The sequence below is a fragment of the Anopheles merus genome, chromosome 3R (assembly GCF_017562075.2).
Source record: "Anopheles merus strain MAF chromosome 3R, AmerM5.1, whole genome shotgun sequence".
Taxonomy (NCBI): domain Eukaryota; kingdom Metazoa; phylum Arthropoda; class Insecta; order Diptera; family Culicidae; genus Anopheles; species Anopheles merus.
This window is the reverse complement of record NC_054084.1, coordinates 46272303-46293047: the sequence shown is the minus strand read 5'-3', so window position 1 is coordinate 46293047 and position 20745 is coordinate 46272303. Positions and strand designations below refer to the sequence as shown.

General features: G+C 45.0%; 1 protein-coding gene across 29 annotated transcripts in view; it reads right to left on the bottom strand.

Annotated features, from left to right (window-relative positions):
- Positions 1-20745, bottom strand: part of LOC121597665 — a 134848-nt gene that overhangs the window by 77996 nt on the left and 36107 nt on the right. For all 29 annotated transcript variants that reach the window (XM_041923587.1, XM_041923591.1, XM_041923613.1 and 26 more), the window contains exon 3: positions 9124-9179. In XM_041923587.1, coding sequence (XP_041779521.1) covers positions 9124-9179 — 56 coding nt within the window. The remainder of the gene's footprint in view (positions 1-9123; positions 9180-20745) is intronic.

Here is a 20745-nt window from a genome sequence, read left to right as displayed (position 1 = left end):
ATTTCAAACAAACAACTTGACTAGTGTCAAATGGTTTTCTCTACCCGTCTCAACCATAACGATCAGGCATAGGGTTTGGCATGAAGTGACTCGTTTCTTTAAAAGGTAGTGACACTTGTTGAAGCATTAACCAAACAACAGTTAAACACTGTCAAGACGGTCTATTTTTTGGATAAAATGTCTCTGCAAGAAAAGTTGCAAACAAACATGCGTGAAAGTAACCAATTATCCACAAGCTCTGTACGCAACTAGGCATCAGTACATTCTTCACATTATTAAAACGTACATCTTTCGCACAAATCTGAATCGTTTGACGCAAGATTATCATTGTATTCGAGTTGTGCTTCCGATTCCTTGGTCCGTTCACTCTAAGCAGACAAATTGAAAGTGTTGCTGCAAACTTGTATCATAATCTTGAAAAATGATAATCCATCTCGAACAGTGTAATATTGCAGTATAACTATTATTACTGTTTATAGTCCCCTCTGCAATGGCCTTTCGAGTGACAAATGACATCTCGAGTAATGCATACGATATGAACGCAATTTATTGCTTCATTACGTCGCATAAAATACTGGTGTAGGTACAAAGCATAACAAGCTGTAGAATATCATTCATCGATCGAATTGGCGCCACAGTCGATCCTTCATTGTGAATAAATAATAGGTCTGTTTCGTTGGAGGAAATTAATCCGAGAATTTTTCCTCCCAAAGGTCGAGAGGCGTCAGACCAGCTTCGGATGATGGTGGTGGTGATGATGATTATGGTGATGATGATGAGAATGTGGTAGATAATAGTCATAATGGTAGCGTTGTCGCTTCGGCAACTTTGTTGTTTTATCGAGCGTGTTTCGTTCTGGTTGTGGAAGCTTCCGTTTTCAACGACGGCGCAACGGTGGGCATCACTGGTTGCGAATCGTGGACATATATTAATCGATAAATTACACGCAGAGTCAATTCGCATTGCTCACCGCTGGCATGCTACGCCTGGACAAAGATGTATCGGTGGCGGCAAATTGGATTACGATGTTCCCGTTGTACACCTACGTTTGCAAAGGCCCGCGGCTCGTTCTGGTCATTTTTCCGGCCAGAACATGTTTTAATCCTTGTCGGAATGTGCACGTGAAACGTAGTATCTATCAGCAACCGTGTGCAGCTGAGGCACGTAATATAACTCTTATAGTTGAAACAGTTTCGATCACACAAGGACATTGTAGCAACATAGCAAGAACAGCGATCAGAAGCATTCTTAGACCAAAAAAGTGGGGAGTTTTGCTGAAGTGCTGCGTTCTTATAACGGTAGAAGCCAATGCTATCACCCTATCGGTCTCTGATCGGTTCTCCTCAATCTTTCCCGCGGTGTAAAACTGATTGTCACGCGACTTGATTGATTTTGGTCCGCACATCCACGATGAGCTCGGCTCGGAATGGTGTTGCCATTGATTGCATTTAATTACGATTCGCTTTCGACATGGTAATTAGCCGGTTTCTATTGCTATCGTTCCTCCGGGTCATTGAAGTTGAAGTGATACTGTAAATAATGGAACGCTCCCCAAAGTACATGCGTCCCAGAACCGTTACTCGAACGAGAGGTATTCGATAGAAAGGCATTCCTATTCTACAGCATTATGCTGGCAGAGCACTAAATCAAGCCGGGTGGTAATAAAATGATCATACGGTACCATTAGGACCCAGAATAGTTGGTAAAGAGGAAAGCAAGCTTATTAGTTTGAAGCAACGTTCGGTTCTTTTATGGCGCTACAAACATTTATTGCACTTCAATTGGAATTTATTGGATGGAAAGAACAATAAGAAAAAAACATTTCGAGCTTTGGTAAAGGTGGCGCAATGATTTTTCTAGTTAATGTCAATTTTAAGAATTTCTGCAGACCCTATTCTTTGGTCAATTTTCTCCCATCTGTAGGGTTTCTTTCCGATTGACATTCTATTGCCTGGTAGCTGTTTTGGCGCTGTTCTTCCTCAAAATGTGACTTCAATCGAGTTCTTTTCATAACGCAAAAATGTGAAATCCTACCAGTGGGCCATTTCTCATCGTCTTAAGTCTCACACAGGCAGGCAAACGAAAAAAAAAGAACTAAGATGATAAACGAGCAGCCCAAACATGATGCCTCAGAGTAAGCCATTTATTCTCCGTTTTGAGTGCAAAATTCGTACGAATTGTTTGTGGAATCGTTACACGGGGAACAGGTTTTGAAGAGGCAACAATTTTCTCTCCGGCGAATGTGTGTGCTCATGTCCGCAAGCATGGTCGATCTTTACGACCATTCTGACCCGAGACCCCTTTTTAGCGGCAGACGAACGCCGAGCGCTGGTGAACTCCATCCAGCCGCAACGACGTACACACATAAACACAAAAAAACGAAAGCGAATGAAAGAACGAAAATATTTTGTCGGTGTAACATGGAGCGAACGACAAGCGTCAAGCAAGTCGCACGTAACGTGAGCTGATCTGGTCATGAACCCCGGGTAAATGTTTGGACGAGTTCAAAGACATCCGCCCAATAGGACGGTTATCAAATGTTCTTGCAATTACATTGTGGTGTGAACACCTTACTTTGGTACATTAACATCAAATGACTACTATTATGGCGCCCTAGACCTCTCTGGACCAGAAGACCCCGTGTACAAGGGTTCGGCCAGCAACTCATAGTAGCAGACACGGTGCACAGGGATAAACGCATCATCAGCTGGCAGTGGACCCCAGGAAAACAATGTCCATTGAGTAGGGCCCATTAATTTAATTAGGTTTGAAATGGTCGCCTAGCTAGTGCGACTAGTGTATCACGTACGAAGAAGCACATCCACGAAGAAGCACAGGGATGAAGAAAATTGCGCATAAAAGCAACTTTAGTGCAAATTAAAGTCTGATTGGGTCTAGAAGGTGACCTGTTTTGGTGGGTTTCAAAGTTATGAAGTTATGAACTTGGCCATAAGAAGAAAAAAAGGATGATCATTATTTTAATGTAGTTCATTTATCACATAGCTCGTGGTGGCTTGCGTGTATCGTGCTTAGAACAGCATTAGAGTCAAATTGAAGAAGAATGTTCCAATGAAGCAAACGCAGAAGCAGACGACGGGAGGCAAGTCTCATCATTAAATCGTCCAATTTAAAGGAATTCAGCGCCCTCCTCAGGTAGCTGCTGGGTTACCACATTACCTTAATTTAAGTTTGTGCACACTGTGCAGCTCTGATAAAGAAGTGGCGGACAGATACGAGTAGCACAAACGAGGAGAAGAGTGCAATAATCTTGCAATAAACCAACATGCGAAATAGTGGCTGCAAAAAATAAATCAGCCTGCGTATTAAGGCTCTGGGAGGAGGTGAGATAAATTCAAGGTTAGGATGCTGGATGTGCATCATTACGCGCAAATATTTGCGTAAGCTATGGCGGCAGGCAAATAAAGGAATTCTTCCATTATCCGCAGAGGCTTTTGTTGCTAAAACCATCCGCAAACAGGGAGCGCACACTGCTTTGCTTCATCGCGCCGGAATCCTCGGTCGGAGAATTGTGTGTTGCATACTGCACAACGACGTGTGTAATCAGCATCCTGGAAAGGGAAAATGATAGCAGCCAAGGCTTGTCGTTGTATTGTGCTGCTGCCAATTATTCAATTAAATCACTTAGCAACTGGACAGTTTGGTTAATTATTCTTAACCGCTCCAGCGTGCTGTGATTGTTGCATGAGGCTCATCGAGCGCAGCTCAAGTTCCATTTAGACGAATTCCATTGGCCTCAGTGCTGTAAACCGGTTAAAACCCAATTGATATAAAACAAGGTTTTACTCGAACGTGGCAAACGTGTGTATGTGATGCTGTAGGGTCGCTTTTGCATGTTACGAACGACTCCACCCTTGCGATCGTCGTGAAGTGAAAGTGAATCATAACTATGCAAAAAGGAAAGTGAAGCCATTACAATGCTGTAACGAGTGAGTCGTGTGTGTTTCAGAGGGCTGGAAACCATAGACACTGGAAGGTCAACTGGAACGGAAATGTATAAAAAAGTTTTCGTTGCTGTAGGATACACTCCTCCCTTTGGTGTGATGATGTAGAACACTGGAAAATAACAACTGTTTTAATATCTTTTTACACCTCCCCGATTCAGCAAGCAAACTACAACAGCGACATAATTTCGTTCGTTCGTTTACACGCGCCATGTTGTTATCGCAGATGCTTAATTACACACCTTGTATGGCGGTACAGCGGTACTTCCACAATCATTAGATGTGTGCGTGAGCATGAATCGGTGAAAAATCAAACATAAATATCACTTAAAAGCGTTTTGTAGCACCGATATCATTGATAGAATGTGGGTTTTTGAGGCTGCTGAAGCAGCGTTAAGGATGAGGGAGACAGCGAGAGAAAAAAAAGACTTCACATCTACCATCCCTTCCACCGCTCCTGTCCTACTCAACCCAACCCAACTTTTTTATCCCATCCGATTGATTGCGGGCAACTGCAGCAACCAAATGCGAATGCGAAGCATCGAAAATCCTGCACCAAATCCACCAACTCCACCTCTAACAAACATCAATTAACACTTGAAATTATTCAATTTTCCATTTGGCATTTGCTCGATAGCATGGGCGCATGTTAGGTGGGTGCGGAGTGTGTAGGAAGCAAAAAAAAAAAAGGTTTCGGCCGCTGTGATCTGGCCAACCACTTTTTTATCACGTTTGATGAAGCGCGCCCAAACTGTCCGGGAGAAGAAGGCGGTGGTGGTGGTAGTGGTGGTGATGCGCGTAGGAAATTGAAAATTACAACAACAACAAAAAAATGTTGATCATGCGGGAAAAGGGATCGAAAACGGAGTAGGCAGACGGTCAGATGCGGTCAATATTCTCTCCATAGAGGCTCCATAGGTTCAACGCCCCCCGAGAGACTGCGCCATCTTGGTAGCGTTAGTCTTGATTTCTTGCCGTTTAATTTCTGCTTTGTTGGCAGAACACTTTTCGGAGGGATGGCGCACGGACCATCGTGCGATCCTTTTTCACATTTTTGTTTATTCTAGTAGCGGACATTAACCGAAAGAAATAGTTATTAGCTAATGATTCGAAGCATGGCTGGTGAGGTGTAACCGATTGGATTGCAGGCAGAAAGCAGATTAACAATAACAGCAGCAACAGCAGCATCGCCGTAGAATGCAGAAAGAAACTACGAGAACAAAAATACGGGAGGAGATCAGTGCCGCCTGAGCCATGGACCTTCCAAAAACCGGTGGTGGCACTGCTGTCAGAGGCGTACTCCGGGCTCCATTACGCGCTAAATTGGCACCCAGAATTTCCTCAGTGAGCTCAGCAAGAACAGTCAACAGCCGCTGGCCCGCGGCAAACTTGTAACCGCTCCTGAGCAGATCCTAGACGATCGTTCGCCGCACTCTCATCGTCCAAATTTAATGAGTTTCACTGAGGTGTCGTTGCCGGTGTTATCTGCTATACTACAACATTAAGCCACAAACAGTGCCGCCCTTGGGCGAGTCACTGTTTTAAATTGACGATGATAATGTTCTGATTATAGCATTAAGCTTTGCAAGCGATTGCAACCACCTATTGGCCATGGCAAGGATTCAATTTAATCAGCGCCTTAGGGCTGGCAGGGAAAGAGATATTACAAACAATGTGTACGTGTGTGTGTTGTGCTCAATAGAAAAGCTACCAAGTAAATTGATTTCGCTGGGCTTATACGAATATGTTGTTGTAAAGTATGTCTTCCATACTCCAATGCTTCAAGCTTGTCTAAAGTAGCTAAAGCCGTACGATCTTCCAGAAACGTTCACTACAAAACCTTCCTTCCGATCAGTTAACCGTCATCAACCGGGTCATTGATGACAGTTTAAGATCGCGCACATCCGTCCCAGTCATTAATTACGTCTATCTGCAGCAGCCATTGTTTCGCGCTAGCTTGTGTGGCGTTACCTTTTAGGGCTCAGTTTGAATAGCCGCTCTTTCACTCATTTTCCAATAGTTTTCTGACCCAGTTCGCTCGCCTTGGAAAAGCCGAAGCATTTACAGATGGCGCGTGTGTCTGTGTGTGTGTGTGAGAGAGAGAGAGCACTTGCGTGGAAAAGATAGATAGGACCAGAAGCTAGGCGTACCGATTTGCCTTACCACAGTGCCACACTCCCGTTTTGGATTTGCGGTGGAGTGAACCGGTTTATCTGCTTTCTTCGAAAAGTGTGTTTGCTGACCGGTTTTCGCCAGCGTAATGCGAGATACAAACTTCCACCAGCTCCGTACGTTGCAGTCGGCCACTTCCGAAACGGAAAAGCCGACCCGCGATGCACCATTCGCAGGCTCCGTAGGTTTAACGATGTACGGCGAGATTGTTTGTGTAAATAGGCTTTGGCGTCGGGTGTGACTGGTAGTGGTGGCAGCAGCACTATGACATTTGGCTTTTGCTACCCATGCCACCCGTCCCAAAGCCGTCCCCGTCGAGAACGTGCAACGGCCTACATAATTTCACCGCGCTGGGAATTCCGCACCACAAACCAGTGGGACGTGGCCCGTGCATCTTCGAGAATTAAGGGCAACACCACACGGGGATGGGGTTTTTACCGACGTTAGATAAAACACATTGCTGTGGCCCTGCTCCGGGGCTCGGGTAAACCAGGTAGCACAGCGTAACACTCTTACGTAGCAGCAGCAGCAGCAGCAGCAAAGCGGTGACGGTCGAATTCGACGACGTCGGGAGAAAAGAACAGTTATTCTTTCTCCCGTCACTTGTCTGGGATGGCGTGCAGTGTGCCCGCACCGCCATACTGGTTCTATACCGTCTGCATGCTGCAAACACGGACCTCACTTACAACCACGGCAGAAGATCGAGCAATTGGATTGTGTATGACCGTCGTTTGATCAATCAAACGAATCGACCGGTTCTCCCACGGTAACACGAGGAGTCGGAATCGTAGTAGTAGAGGTAGTAGTAATAGTAGTAGTAATGGTCATAGAAATGCTGACTGACTTTGGTGTCGTTTAGAGCTGTTTGGTACGAGCTGCAAACCGGAACGAATCGGCTAATGGTATGACGTTGTTTGCAAAAGGAGAGGAGTCAGATCTTCCTTGGAGGAACGAACGATCGTTAAGCTAATGGCACAGTTTCTGGACGACGAACATATGCAATATGTGGCTGGACCGTTTTAGCCCTTCGAAAGATATGTTGCTTGATTAACATTCTTTTTACCAAAACGAAGTCTGAGCGATTTGTATAAGAATGATTGAAAATAACTTTATTCTCGACCTAGTTAGGTCGGAAGCAAATGTAGAAACCATCGCATTTAAGGGTTTTAAGCTACTCAAAACAGCACGTTATTTCAATATAAAAGCTTGTAATATCGCTCTAAATAAATTGGAAAGGTGGTACACATTGTGATACGATTAAAATTAAATGTTCTGCAGATATAAACAATTCCATCATCGTGATTAATATGCTTCCAATTATAAAAGAGGCCAATAAAGTTCCACTATCATAACGTTCGGAGAGCTCCAGATTGCCAAAGCCATTTTAACAATAACTCTCAATTGTGTTAAATCACATATCTACTGCAAAATTATGTGAAGGAAAAACGAAAACGATTTTTTAGTCTTAGCCCATCTGCTAGTACGGGTACGTAGTGTAGCGTCTTACACAGCTCATCATCCGTAACGACCGGCCTTGAATTCATCTTTTCCTACGGTTCGAATGCTCAATGCACAGTGAATTCCTTCGCGCGGTCGTGTTCATTGAATATATATTTGCCACAATATTGGTGCGACACGACACTGTTTGGCCACAAGGGATTGAAAAAAGGTAAAATGTAGCCGATGCCGAGTTAAAACCGAGTCGTTCAACTCTGAGGTGCGAAGAGGCGATAGTAATCGTTTACTAGCCGTGTTACACTGCGTATGAAAAATGTAACCCTTAGCCGGAGCTTTGCTGGAGTTGTGTGCTTGATTACTGCTGCAACCGTGATCAACACTGCAACCGTGATCAACACTGCAACCGGAGCCGAGGAACAAGTACTAACTAAAGGTAAGGGATTTTCTTGTTTACAATCTTTGATTTAAGATCACGCACAGTGCTGCAATCCTAGACGCACATGTATGAATATGTTTCGTCGTGAGTGTAGGCATATGATTGTTAAAAGGTACATTTTTGATAGAATATAATCTGTTATGTACTAAAACTGTACCAAACTATAATGTAAATAAAGAACAAATTCGACAGTTGGAGAGCGATTAAAGTGAAGTAAAGAACAAATGTTCATATAAAAAGGATGAGCTTCACAACTTCGTTCTTGTATTTAAAGAATTAAATAGCGATTTTTATTCGCAAATGGTCACAAGGGATCGGTTTCCGTCCACGCTTTATCCGCATACCCAACGCAACGATCGAAGAGGAAACAAAAGAGAGATTTTCGCGTTTTCAATACAACTCTTTCCTTCACGCACGCGTCGTCCAATAAAATTCCAATTTAGCATACATACACACATGCACACATGCACCACATTTCAGAAGTCCACTGACTGCATCTTGTTAATTCCTTGGCCAGGGTATCTCGATACAGTCGCACGGTGAACAGGGCGCTAATTACGAAAACGTGTGGCCCGCTCTATTCGTTTACTCACGCAAACCGAAAGCAGCAAACAAGACAGAAATATAGATATAAAAAAACAACGCACTACAAGAAACTTAACTCAAAAGATGCTACATGCACGCTTAGTAAGCGATACGCACGGTGACGATAGCCGCATGCGCAATATAAGTGTGTGTGCAAGGGTTTTGAAGAGGAGCTTTGTTGGGTATGCGACGGTCTGCGTTCGTGGGTCGATGGGTTTTCATTTTCAAGTGCAAGGTTGCACTCTCCTGATCTTTTTCTGCTGACCGGAAACCCATCGGTAATTGCAATTGCAGCCACAGTCAAGCAATAACTATAGAGAATGCATAAAACGCCGTAAGGAATGTCGTCAATGAATTGGCGAGGATTCGCTTTCGTTTTGACATGAAAAATGGTCGTTATCAGTTTATTAATATAGGCGATTTATGCTTGAACCTATGGTACTTTTGTATTCTAGCAATGTACACACAACATCATTCTTATGCTAATTCCATTTAGCTCATTGTACTTACCGTTCGAAACAGAAGAATTATCCACACCACTAGTGGCAAAAATATTTTCATTTTTGCTGCAAAGAAAAAAGAGATAAGAAAACCAAATTAATATTGCGTGGAAAGTAATGAATGTGGTGCTGTATTATTTCAATATTAACACAAAGTCACGATCAAACAGTGAATAGTTAGTGCACCAGTCGTATCCCTTGTATTTGCTTGATGATTTGAGCTGCATGTTTACAGTTATTCCCGTACGTCCGCCGTCGTTGCGAAAAGGCAAATGTTTAGCCTGTGAAGATGAGAGCGTACTACACCAAAACTAGCACTTTGGATGTTGGGTAGGGTTCACCGGCTATTTCTCTCTTCCGGGCTGCGAGACGCTTAGGTGTAAAGTGGCATGCGTGACTAACCCATTACTGGGAGCGTTCCAGACTGCAGCGAAAGACAGCACGAGCACGAGGCCACCGTTGTCGCGCCACTGCCTATTTCCTTCCCAGCTTCCATACCACCACTCCCCTTCTGGAGGACACAGTCTTTTGTGTGGTGGTTTCTTTACGCCTGTTCGAAGAGGTCACAAAGCGGTTGATGATAGTTTGTGACGATCGTGTTTCCCGTTTGGGCTGCTACCCTACAGCACAAATGGGCTCTCCAGGAGCAAAAACTTTGTGGTGTAAACTTTTCCCCATGAAGCTCCGGCAACGGCTGCAGCGTTGCAATATCTCTTTTCCCTGCCAGCATTGCCCTTTGCACACCGTTACTCATTCACTTCGTTGAGCCGCCCGGTCGCATGCGAGATGCGTCGACGGTGCTATCTTACGCTAGAAATCGGTTCAATTTTGCATAATAATAGCTTCGCTGGGTGCCAAAACACGGGCAAGTGAGGTTGTTACGCAATGGCCAGCCATTGCTTGACAGATCCGTGCCACAGCATGGCCATGAGATGCGCCGGTTTGATGCATTGTCCGGTGTTCAGTGAAACCGTTAAGGTGTGTCGCAAGCATCTGCTGGTGCTGTGGCTGTTGCGGCTGCTGCGACTGCTCCTGATATGGCACCTTGCCCACAGGCAAACTGTTTCCAAATGTTTGACCACACACGCGGACATCTTTCGCAACGGATAATTGCAAAACAATCAACGTGAGTGAAGGAGCACGTTGGCCCAGTGTGTTATTGTTGTACGAACATCACTACGAATGCACTGTTTTGTATCAGGATGTAGGTGATGGACCGGTCGTTGGAACAAGTTGAAAAGGGTATGGCGGTAAACAAAAAACTCGGCGTGACAAACACTGATTTACCTTATCTCGATGGCCGCCTCTAACGGCAATGGTACCAATCCAAACGGATACTGTCTCAATATCCGAGTGTCGAGCACCGGATAGTGTTATAAAAGTGTATCTACTTTACATATTTACTGTTTCCGAACGTATCGCTCTCGATCAAGGCGTACTGCACACTCTTTCACGTGCGAGAATGTACCGCACCATTGGGGGAAAAATGCTGTTTACACACGTTCATTCACCTTTTCGTATCTTCGGAAGATGTCTGTCCACGGTGTAACAGTGTGCACTAAACAAAAAAAAACACACACACACACTCACTCGGACGAAGAGATTGTAATAGTACGATCGTAATGATGTATGTAAAATACAAATTTGCCTCACATGGAGTCGCTGGAGCGCTGACCCGTACCTAAGAAACTGAGCAAGCCTGCAAAGCGAACGTGCGGCTGAACCAATAACCGGCCAACCATTCTAAAATGGGGCTCGAGCGGGCCGGTCTCAGCCCATCCGGCGTGTTTATCTTTTTACAACTTCTTGAGCGTACCAAAGAGGACCATCCAGAACGAACCGGCCATCGTACGCGGGATGAGAGAGTGGACTATCAATATTTATGATTGCAGAAACAATGAATTCCCTCCGCTTGTTAGCACAGAAATCGATCACTGATTTATGACTGTGACTGGCGTGGTCCCGTGGCGGTAAGCATATAATCTGTGTGGAATCTGATGCGATCCCTCTTCTGCGATCGATGCGGAATCGTTCGGAACATCTTAACGCCATACAAACGATGGTCTTGGGGCATTGGTGCGCCTCAAACTATTATCAAAAGCTTAGCCGCCCGTGCGTATCCGGACGATCGCTGAAGACACACAGGATCAAATCCGCAAGCAAGCACACGATAACTATTCGATAAGATAAAGAGTGCAAGGTACAGGATAATAATCATATTAGCATACAATCTAAGCAGCCCGCACGCATGCTTTCTAGGCGATCGTTACAGATCGGCGTCGGTCCGGCCAAAGGTATGGTGTGAATAAACATAGAAAGGACAAGGCATGATTTATGAGTGCTTTCCTTAATTACACTCGTCTAGGAATCGATGCCGAGAAGCTGATCGTGCATGGCAACAAGAGAGTGCATTGCCAATAATCAGAGTGTTGCATTCCATTTGCGGCGCAAAGGCTGTAGGCGCACATCAATTGCTTGGACAACGCATCATCTATAACAGAACAGCGGTAAACATTTGGTGGAAGATTTATTGAAGTGCAAGCACCCCACCGTTGAACGGTATGGGAAAATGAGCTGGGTGGGTGAAACAATGTGAGCAACCTAGAAAAAGCCACCCCGGAGACCACGAGCAGCATAAAAGGAAAAGGGCTTTGCCGTCAAGTGAAGGGCAAGTACAATGGCCCATGTATGGAATTGCTCCCGATGGCTAAGGTCGATCGGACACCGGGCGACCCGGACAGTGTTCGCGCACAGCTCATCTCACCGATCCGGTGGTCCGGTGATGGAATTAAATTAAGCGTGTAAAATTCATTCCCAACCAAAACCGATCGCATCGTGGTAATTTCCACCACAATTTATTACGCCCAGAACGGTGGTGGCGAAGTACCAAAGTCAACCGGACGGAGCGTAACAGCGATGAAGGGTTAAATTCAATTCCAGATCGAAACGGATTAATCGCGGTAAACGGGGATCGGGAGTGAGTGCAAGGGAGTGGACGAAGCTAGAAGTCTAAAATACACATACACACACATACAGTACAGCATCCATGTACCAATATTTAGTATTTGTGTAGGATTTGGCTACCACTCAAGCTGGAATACCCAATGCTAACCGAAGGAAAAAAGCAACCCGAAGAAAGCCGGTTCATTAAAAGGGTAGTGTCATAGTGCCGTACGAAGCGTTCTCCATAAATTTCGCTACCCAGCCAAGAAGCACACGACGACGCGTCTGTTGTTGAGAAAATGAACGAAAATATCAGCGCTCGAGCTGAAGCCGCTTCGGCACATGGGCACACAATTAACGTGCTCTCCATTTCACCACGCGCTGTTTAAGCTTGCGTCGCCCATCGTAGGCGTTGATAAAAAGGACCATAATTCATTAAATGTGATTTTGCGTTTTTGTTGCTTTTTTGCTCCCTAGCTTGCACTAGCCAAGACAGGAATGGATTTTACTTGGCGTGAGAAATGGTACAGCAACGTGGCAAGACGTAACGTTTCTTTTATTACGCGAGATTGGGAATGTTTTTCTGATAGCACAAGTTACTGTAGCCCCAAGAGGTGCAGCCTCGTTTAGATGCTTTTAGCACACGTTGCTCGAGCAATTTCCCTTGTGGTGGTGTCTGGTCTATTAAAGCGGGCGAGCGATTCAGAGAATAGAAGCTAGACGGAGCAAAGTGCCAAGGAGAACACTCTATATGTCGGGTGGAGAAGCGACACAGAGACGACAGAAAACTAGAGTTTTCAATAAGCGAAGCATGACCGTTCATTAAGCCAGCGTAAAAGAAATTTAATTTATTGGTTGACAATGAGCAAGTGGACAAGTTACAAATAAGACTCGTTTAATCACATAACCACAAACTATGCAAAACCAGCATCAACACCGATCGATCGTTTCAATTGTAATAGCAAAACATTCTTAACTTAGCGGTAAATAAACATATATTTTCTGACTAAAACATTTCAAACGATCGATATCCTTCGACGAGTTTTCAACAACGACAATCGGAATGTCTATGATCGGGAGCAAAAAGAAGAAGCATCGTCTCGAAGCACCGGTCCATTAATCCATAATGGAAGAATGTTAATTGCCCAAGAATGCGATGCAACGTGGTGTGTTGAATGATTGAATTATTTCGATACATTTGATACACATAAATAACGCCTCCATCAGCCACCTTCCTTCATGCATCATTCGACGATGGGCACACGCTTGACTCGGTTGTTTCCTGTTTGTCACTGCATAAAAATACCACCAGCAGCAGCATGGAGACACATTTTCCAATGCAAGTATGCTTACAATTTTATGCCATGTTAATCACACACGCCAACAAGAACTCGTCGAACAACCATACCGGGGCGACGTGTAGTCCTTGTGGATGCGGGATTGCTTTCATAAATAAGTTTTTATTGTTTTTTGTTATTTCATTTGTATATTATTATTCAGCGAGAGATGCGCTGCTGTGCCAGCCAGTACCGTCATCGGTAACATCAGAAATGGCATTATTCTACGGCGTTTCCGAATGGAATGCGGTGCCGTTCCTTTTGAAAGGGTAGCATAAGATCGATGTTGAAACGCGTGGACCAGTGTTTGAATGTATGCTTCGTTATGAGCGCTGGAACGTGTTTCGCCTTTTGTGGCAGTGGGTACAACATTGGCGATGGATGTGTTTGCACTCATCCGGCGATGGAAACGTGTCTACGTTATGTACGGACATGTACGTGATTGAACTTTCAGTGCCGTGCCCGCGTGCTCGCTATCAATTAGCGATAAGCATTATTTTTAGCTTTTGATTTTGACAGTCCTTTTGTGTCATTTATTTAACTGTGATAACAACGGCTTCGTTTTATTTCCATTAGCATTTGCAAACTTGATGAGATACTAAATTATGATGCCAAATTAGTAACCCGCACACCGAAGACGATACATGGCAGGCAGATTAAAGATCACTAACCCCGAGCTCACAGAGGCGAGTGAACTTGAAGAAGCCACCAACCATGTCGCTAAGCCCATCTACATGATCAAGAATTCTAATGAAATCTCTTAACAAACGAAAGCTCTCCTCTCTCCGCTTATTTTATGGAAATCTGCTTGACAAACATCCTCCCCCTCCCGGTCTAGAAAACGAACAAGAATAGAGAAACGACCATACATAGGAGAGGGGGAAAAAAACTGTAAAGAAACCAACATATCAAAGGCTGTTTCCTCAAGCTTCAGGTGTTTCAATGCCGGGGAGGTCCGGATCGCTGACGACGGCTGACGATGGCCAATGTTCGCTGTCTTACAACCTCGTGACAGAAATAAAATTGCAATAAAAAGTTGAACTTTTTTCCGTACCACCTCTCCCTTCGCTGCACAGCTGCTTCGCTCCCTTGTGTTTGCGAGGTGCAAAGAAAGAGAGAGAGAGAGAGAGAGAGAGAGAGAGAGAGAGAGAAGGAGAGAGAGTGAGACCTTCCGCGATCCCTGATTTTGCTAGTGTTCTGTGTCGAGTTTATCGTATTGCTTCTTCATCAGCAACAGGCGCAGCAGTCATCGTACGCCTGTAATTTCGTTGCCAATAGGGCAAATGAAGGCATGCCGAACCAACGAATCGAACCGACGATCTACATACACACACATAAGGTGAAAAATCGTGCGATATCTCTAGTTTGTCGGTGCCGATTAACAACCAATTCACTTGATTTGTTAATAAAAAAGAAATAAACGTTCTTTTGCGAGTTCGTGAGCCGTTGGCGTTCTTTTGTCTCGATGGAGCTGCTATTTACGTTGGATTAATTTAAGTAAATCTGTCCATTGAATTGTAAATGCCTTCGGCATAATTTATTACGATTGTGTAAGTGAGCCTATGTCTCCTGTTTTTCGTTCCTCATTTTTATTACTTGTGCGAATTTAAGATGAAGAGGTGTTCGCGATCGATAAAAGATCGTTTCACAAAGAGCTCATACTAAAATGTGTATTAACAAACATGGGAGGCTTCATGAGTCTTCTCTCCATTTTGCATAGAATGATTTATGCTTCCCCACCCAATAAACGATCAAGATAATCGATACACCTGGCAGTCGTAAAACAGGGAATGGCTCTGTTATGCGTATGTTTTCTACGGGAGATCGTCGTCGCTGATCGTAAAACTACCTAACGTAACATGATTGCCTTTCGAATTCTGGTAGCGTCTCGGGAATGATTCGTTACAAAATCTTTAGGTCACTCCACAAATCATTAAATATACTGCTGTTTTCAGAAAGGAATGTCGCATTAATCATGTATAAATCACTCTCGCAGGGTTGAATTGCAATTCACCTCGCAGCCCAAAGCCAAAACCGGTTGGTGATAAATAACCGATCGTTTGACACCCTCACCTTTGTTGCGAGCAAAGCCAGCGGGGAAAGACCATCATCCAAGGGCAAAGAAAAGGCGTTATGTACATTCTTTCGTCCTCTGTTTGCTTATCCTTTTTCGAAGCTGAACGTTACGGTCGACGTCGCCAGTTCTATGTGTTCTAGGCGGCAATGGCCCAAACCGAACACCATTTAACGAACCGTCCTGTGGCGAGGATCACATTTCTGATCGCACGGATGGGTGTAACTCTGACTGGTACGTGGTGGTTCTGCTGGTGGTGCTAAAGTACCTGTTGTGAGCAGTTGGTGCTACTGTGACCGTGGGTGTTTGCACCGTAGGATGGTAGCCGAAGGAAATGAGTAAAATAAATCACATCCCATTTCACGGGTCCTAAAATTGGATCATATTTCATCAGTCACCCGTGGTGAGGCTCTCTACTAACCCTTGCAAGAGGCGCGTATCATATGAGGAAGTGTGGCAGCACTGAATGAGGTGTGAAAAGATGTCCTCCTTTCTGTCCTGTGCGCCAGGGAACGTCCAGGAAGCGTTTTTGTTTGCTGGATCCGGATCAGGAACGGAAAGGTGTATAGAGCAAGCCACAGGTAAGCTCTAAAGCGTGCGCTAATGATCCACTGGTTGAGTGGGTGATAAGTGCAGCAATGATTTACGGTCGATTGACTTCGAATGTATAGTGATGGTGACCTTCACAACACAAGAGTGGGCGTTCTGAACGATGGAGGTGCGGGAGGCTATGCACCACCATTGCTGTGCGAACAGCCTTCCAAGTTGTTTGATCAGGAAGTCAAAGACCAGACTGATCTGTTGACTGTCTAGCGAAGTCTTGTCGGCTTTACTGCGAAATTCTACAGGAAAAGATTTTCATAACCGACCGGACAGAAATAAAGCACAACAAACATGGAAGATTCATGATGGTAGATTCAACAAAATCCTCGACACCGACGTATCGGCAAACAGCTTTTCGCAACCGAGCTGATTATTGACTGTTGTGAGCAGAGCGGTGCTATCGACACAGACCCACACACAGGCGACATTCAAACAGATGTACTCGTGCGCGCAGAACCGAGCAGCTTACGTTCCAGATAATTGATAGCCAAGGACGTGCGATGAAGCTGCCATACGGACGGCGTGTCACGTTGTCTGGAGGGAGTTTTGTCTTTACCTCTTCATTAATTCTACTCTCGTCGGATTTCGCGCACAAGTACGGTTTTGTCTCCCCTAAGCCATTATCATTAGCCGCGCGCGTGTAGACAGCTCTATCAATGGTACGCACAGTGTCCACCGTTCCACGTGATTCCGTGCGAGGATCCCGATCACCATCCGCTCCTGCAGATCCAGTCGCCGGAATCGATGGAATGTTGCACCATTGTGCTTGTGTGGATGTGAGTCGAAACGACTGTCTAGCTACGTTAATCGGGATCGGTGTCATGTTTCTGGTAGAACCGAGCGCCTTATAGAGTTATACGCTAGCCATTTGACGGCACACCGGGGAAACGTCATAAAAATTCTACGCTCTCCCGCTGTCCATTGGGATAGAGTGTGTAGAAAAGATCCATCGATCGCCCGTGGTTATATGAAGAGATGCCTGTTCTGACTACTTTGCTCAAAGCTTTAGTGTCCCCTACGAGGTAGCAATCTAACAGTAGTCCAAACTAGTGCGGGACAAAAAGATGACAGATTAATTTACCGTCCAGGGCGTCGGATTTTACCTCAATGGCGTTAGCCGCTTCAATCGCAACCATCGATTCGGTTGGCTGCGAAGGGATCAATCTTGCTTATAAAGAACTCTTTGCTTGCACTCAACTAGCGTTCCTGATCGCTCTTACACAGCTTTGATGCTTTCGATGTTGGGTTTCGCCCGCGCAGACAGCAGTCCACTGCTGAAAGGCCTCCGAACAGCCTTGATGCTTATCAATCTTCTACCCGACAATTCCTTGTATTTTGTCCATGGAAAACCTGAATACGAATGTTATAGAGCTGTGCCGAGCTGTCAAACATATACGCCAGCCTTCAAGTAGTATATTTCATCTCTTCGCCGACCACGACCGCTCCTTCCCTTCCTCACAGCCCAAATGGTGGCCGATGTACAGACGACAAAGTTCATGATTTCTGTGAAACGGGAGTTTTGAGGTCGAAGAATGAAAAGTCAACCATTTTTTTAACACGATCCCGTTACAGATTGTTCGGTGTATTCTTTTCACCTCTTTTCCACTGCCTCTGGAGCTATTGTTTCGTTATTTATTGCCATTGCTGTCTGGGTTAGTGACTCTAATATGTTTTTTTTTTGTTAGTAATTTGGTCTGCTCTCTTCAGCTCTCGGTCCGACGGTCAGGTTTTTGGATATCTGATTTCGAAGATTTGTAACTGCTCGTATATGAAATCATAAATGCACATATCACGGTTGAGTTTTAAAAAACACAGTTACATTACACCAGATTATGATCTTGCTTTACAAACTTCTTTTATCAGTAATTTAAACAAGATTACATTATATTATGTTATTCAATTTCATGAAAGCTATCATTACATCTTCATTTATTTCTCATTGAACATACCTTTAGTTCCATTTCGAAAAGAAATACCTCAAACATGAGTACCAAATGCATAAAACAGCAGGAACAAAATCACACCAGTTCGATGAACTTTAGAGCGAATGAGATTTTCATGGATTCTGCCGTTGGAAACTGATGCATAGAGACAAGAAAAGTAGAAGCGTTTGATACGCTTCATAAAGAACGTCTTAATCAAAGAGTCTCTACATCAAACGTGTCAAGAGAAGGTGCTCGTCAATTTGAGACAATGTTTTTTGGGCGCAATGACAAAATTTGTTCATTTACTGGAGTGTATATGTGGTTCCCGCCTTGCTGCTAGACAAGAAGTACTGTTAAGGTAGCAACGCACTAGGCACCAGCAAGTTCAGTGTCCCTTCTGGCGGGTAATTTTCCGCCTCTCGATTCTCGTTGCGATCGATAAAAAAGTTTATCTCTTTTTTTCGCTCTTCCTCCCTTTCATTCCGTGTTTGTATCTTTGTGTAGCGATTCTACCGTTCTTGTTCTTACATCGAGCTACGCCTAGGGTAAGCGCAAGCTGCCAGGGGAAGTAAGCCGGTCGAGAGTGAGTGAGTAGTTATGATTACACTTATTGCATCATATCTTCCGTTGCCATTCACCCTATCGCTGGTATGATCGCTCGTTCCACGGCAGCCCGTAATTCCAGTGCTGGCTGGGCTGCGTTGGACGGTTACACAACAACAATGCCGTTTCGTTTCGGTTCGCGCTGTATGCTACAAGATGCACCCGACTGATTCTAACACAACGTTCTTGCAGCCTTCCATTAGCGGGGTCCCCACACGGTCCTGCCGGAACCTTCATCATATCATCAGAAGGTAATCGATGCAACCCGATGAAGGAAGCCTCCCGGACACCCGATCGTCTCGCAGCTGCGTCCTGCTCCCAGCCGCTCAGGTAAGAGGTCACTGTCCCGTGGGCACTTTGTCGTTAGTTCGTTATTTTTGTTTTCGTTCACTCCGCGCAATTGGCTCAGAGTGTCCCGCGCTCGGTGTCGTGATGCAACGGTCCCGCAACTACATCATTCTTGAGAGTAAAATGGGCAAAAGCAGTTCGCCCCAAGGTTCTAGCGCTCTGCCCCAGGGCTCCCTTTTCCTTATCCCAAGATGTTCGAAAAGATGCTCCGAACCCGTTAATCCAACGGAGCACTGCGGCTGCATGATGTATGGGAATCTCGGTACCTCACGCCGGTCAATTGAACAACAGGCAAACCAGTGAGTGCACAATCCTGCTCGTGAACCTCATCATTTCCAGATTAGATCGGAGCAATGGCGTAGAGGAAAAAAAGGAGCTCAAAGAAATCCTAGAGCGAACGTCAAAGCGTTTGGATGAAGCCTAAACGTTACATTTCCGTGTGCTCGGGCGCACGTAGTTCCTGCGGGAGTGGCGGGAACAGTTGTAATTTTCGTTTATCAAACGAACGAACTTGAGCTGCATCCTACAGAACAACGAGGAACCGGAAAAAGGGGTGCACGATACGCGTTCGCTCGCTCAGTTCACGATCGCTGCGCGTTTTCATACGCCTCTCCAGCGATGATTGTCATTGGCAAGGATGAGTTGGAAGAAAGCGCCTTTTAGACACGTATTCTTCCAAGCGTCATGATCTTTCGCGAGCACGATGGAATCAATTTGTTACGAAATAGGTATACGAGGGAGGGTCATTGGAGTGACTCCAATTTGGAGTCAGCAGAAACAGCAGCAGGAAAGGACGCTGCCATGTAACGGTTCACCGGTGCGATGCCTCCCATCGGAAACAAGATCGTGAAACTGGACCATACTGGGTTGAGACTTGGGAAGATGTTACAGATACTGGGCGGTACGGATTGGTGTGAAGCGTAGTCGGGCGTGCAGCCTGAACCGACGGGCGTAAGAGCATAAGACAATCCAAGAAGAGCATGGACACGATCGAAAGAAAAAAACGCAGGAGCGAGGGCAATGAAAAGGAAATGACTAGCCACATTCTATGCATTCGACATTGGCAGAGGCATTCAGGGTTGCCTCGAGAAGACAAACATGCTAAAGACCCTCGCGTGGACGGTTTGTTGGTGTGTATGCTTGTGTGTGTGCAACATAGGGCTCTTTTCTTGAGAACCAGGAAGCATACGATCGAGCCGAGTGTGGAAGAAAAATTGATCCATCTTCACATAATGTTCCGCTGGGGTGTTGTGCAGCACATGAAAGCTTGTGGTATAACGTAACCCTAGCTTGTAGAATTAGTCAACGCTGATGATTCTTTTTGGCTGAGGCAGTCACCAGTAGCTAGTCCGTTTGTCATTCACGAATGTCGAGTGTGCCTCTATCTTGATGATACCCTTCCGAGAGCATGGCTTTTAAACCGTGTGCCACAATGTACATCCCTTTGGAGGGTAGGGAGATTAACTATTAAAATCCTAATAAATAAGAAACCTCACTATAGAAGATATACTTTTTGTATTAACAGCAACCTACGGAGCATCCTATGTAACCCATTTATTTCAAATGTTTCAATCCTTGCTACAGCGTAACAAAAAACGATGCGCTCTAGCATGGAGCAATGAGGAAGCGGCACCTCGGCGAATCCCCATGATGACCCGCGAGCAACATAATGATTACAATAAAACAACCATGACAAGATCGCTGCCACGGTGCCACCGCTTGGATTTGCTGAGATCGTGATTACAGACCCTGTTCGTCCCCGGTTCGGTCGACGAAGGACGAAACGGTTCCTTTTAGAT